Below are 3,082 nucleotides of genomic sequence, written 5' to 3'. Positions count from 1 at the left end.
TAATATGGAGGATGGTAGACTTAGGAACACTGTACAAAGTATAAAAATACCTTTTAACATGTTGCTGATCTCTAAATTTTATGATTCAATAATATTTTGTAAATAAATTAATGTTACTAACATTTTCCTTGGGCCATTTATTACTTAAGGTGATGTGATTATTTAAATATTGGAAAGACCCTTAATACATAAAGGAATAGTTAAGATAATAATTTGAAATAGGATTGTAATTTGAGCTCCCAGATGTTTAAATCAGAGAGAAGTACAGACATATAATAGTTCTTATCATCCCAAAAATAGCTGTTGACACAATTTAATGGGATGCGTCTTGTTTTGCTCTGTCTTCTAGGTTATGTATTTGTGTAGATATGCTAAGCATTTGGTTCTTTTCATGTCAAACTTTTTTTCATAAATGCTTTCTAAAAAGGTGTTAAACTAACTCAGGAAGAATTTACATATTTTAATTTCTGAGATTCTGAAAACCATTTGACATATACATATTTAACTGTAGTTGCATGGTGAACTGTAGTTCCTTGGTGTTCCCAAGGAATAATAAAATATTTAGTTGCATTAAAAACCTGCATAAAAACTGGATACAAAATGAAAATCCTGAAGGATAGTTTATGATGCTGCCAAAAGCCTAGCGAAATTTTAAGTTAGGTGCATGCACATAGTTATTATTCTGTGCAATGATTATATCCAATCTATGCTTAAATTAGTTTATGCCATAAATACATATTCATATAATAGAACAATTACCCAAATTTAAAGAAAAAAATCTAAGATATCCAGATATCTTTCAATTTAGTTATATTCTTCAGTAATGATGAAATTTGTCGTTCATGCTTATTATTTTTTTAAATGTACAACAGATCTACAGACACAAAAATTTACCTAAGGAAAGAAGAGCTTTTGTAACAAGAAAATATAATCTAACAGTAGATCAGTAAGTATTTAGTGGAAAATCTAGGGCACAAAGTAGAGAAGGAATAATAAAACACCTTCTGCTTACTCCTAGGCACAAAGTAGGGCAAAATTGCATCGACTTTCACATGTGAGATTGTTGGGAAGCCTAGGAAGAAGGAAAGAGAGAGATTCTTGCAAATTATTTTTTTTCTTTTGCTGAAGTTGAAAAATGATGAGGTACTTGGGGACTTTGCTAGAAATTCAGTTTATGTATACAATATTTACAAAAGATCACAGAGAATCTCCAGGTCTGAAAGAAAGTCAGAACTCATTTCTTCCAATGTTTTATTCAATTCTGAATATATTTTATTTGCCTAATTAAATAAGCAAAATTATAAATGATCTCCAGAACTGTCATATAATCTCCAATATAAAATTTCCTTTGATAGGTAAGGTGATGTTAAGTTCTTGAAGTACATCTGTTGTGTAAACACTGTGAGCTGACAGTGGGAACACTTTGTGTCATTTACTGAAATGAGTAACTCACAGCAAGATGTCAATGTTTTTATGGGAGACTAGTACTGTGAGTAATTATCGCCTGGCTTTAATGCCTTGAAAACATGAAATGTGTCATATACAACCAAAATTGAAAATTTCAGATTCTTTTACAGAATCATTTTAACATTTTCAGCTGATAATAAAATAAACATGAGAGAAGAACAAATAGACACAAAGAAAAATTCTTTAAAATCTTCCAAATGTCAAGTTCACTAGGTCATGCTTAAGAAATTATATTGTTTTATTTTGTTCGTGGGATTGATCTAAGTAGCTGTATAATGAGCCAGTAGATTCCAACTTATAAAGCAAAATATTTTTCTTTTCTTTTCTTTTCTTTTTTTTGCAACAGTGTTTTACTCTGTAACTCCAGATAGAGTGCAGTGGTGTAATTGTCGCTCACTGCAACTTGAAACTCCTAGGTTCAAGCGATCCTCTTGCCCTCAGCCTCCTGAGTAGCTGGGACTATAGGCATGCACCACCACACCTGGCTAATTTTTTCTATTTTTGGTAGAGATGGGGTCTTTCTCTTTCTCACACTGGTCTCAAACTCCTGAGCTCAAGCTATCCTCCCACCTTGGCCTCCCAGAGTGCTAGGATTACCCCACCCGGTCTACATATTTTCCTAAGTCATATTTTTGTGTTTGTGTGTAAAAAACATGCCGACTATTTTAAAATTTACTAAATGTATTTTATGAAAACCTACCATGAACTCTTTAGGAAGGGTGGATTTACTAATTGCTCTGCATTAGTATCAGATGGCCGAAAACAGCTAATCAACACTATTCAAAGTATTATTCCCCCAAATAGTAATACTCTTCTAATTAAAACATATTGAGATTAATTTAGTTTTATTTTAAGCATAGTAAAGTATATTCATTCTTTGTGTATTTGCTGAATTACTAATTTATGTCTTTTTTAAAAAGGTCAGCATCTTTCAGATTTTATATATAATGTTAAAGAAATTTCCTAAAACTAAATAATAAAACAAAACTGGGTTCGGTGCAGTGGCTCACACCTGCAATCTCAGCAATTTGGGAGGCCAAGGCATGTTGCTCCATGAATTAATATAGATGTGTTTGCAGACAGGATTTGTCTTAGGAGTTTTGCAGCGCTTTGCCCTGAAGGAATATGTGAACGTGTTGGGTTGCATTTCAAATGCCGTTACACTCGGAAGGGCGTCTCTGAAAGACAGTAGCGGCTGTATCCCACAAGGCGTCGCGTTTCTCAGACCTAAAGGTTTGGATTTGCTTTGTAAAGCAAAGTGAACCTGTTAAAAACTACAGGATGAGAGCTGACAATGGAGTGCCCCCCGGAACAGACAGCTCCCCGAATGGCTAAAAGAAAGCTCCTGTTTAAACACTCCAGACTACCTGTCTCCATTCACAATAACCTAATAAAGATAGAGCCAACATATCTCTGTTTAACCCCTCTGTTAAGTGATAAATTTACCTTAGAATGTAGAAGTTAATCTTTGAAAGATTTTATAACCATTTGTTCACATAGATAGAATTAGTTAAAGGATCTGTAGAAGCCTTTTGAAAATCTGTTAACCTGAGAGGAACTATCTACTGTTATGTAAATCTGTTAGCCCTGGCAACTAATCACTATTCCCTATAAG

General features: G+C 33.4%; 1 protein-coding gene across 1 annotated transcript in view; it reads right to left on the bottom strand.

Moving 5' to 3' along the window:
- Nucleotides 1–2,615: 2,615 nt before the first annotated feature.
- LOC105809078 (WNT1-inducible-signaling pathway protein 3-like) overlaps nucleotides 2,616–3,082 on the bottom strand; it is a 15,078-nt gene continuing 14,611 nt past the window's right edge. Inside the window, exon 5 of the mRNA XM_012642834.1 lies at nucleotides 2,616–2,694. Within this exon, the coding sequence (XP_012498288.1) occupies nucleotides 2,616–2,694 (79 nt within the window). The remainder of the gene's footprint in view (nucleotides 2,695–3,082) is intronic.

The sequence above is a fragment of the Propithecus coquereli genome, unplaced genomic scaffold (assembly GCF_000956105.1).
Source record: "Propithecus coquereli isolate 6110/MARCELLA unplaced genomic scaffold, Pcoq_1.0 Scaffold189, whole genome shotgun sequence".
NCBI classification, from domain to species: domain Eukaryota; kingdom Metazoa; phylum Chordata; class Mammalia; order Primates; family Indriidae; genus Propithecus; species Propithecus coquereli.
The sequence above is the reverse complement of the archived record's forward strand: the minus strand, read 5'-3'. Positions and strand labels throughout refer to the sequence as shown.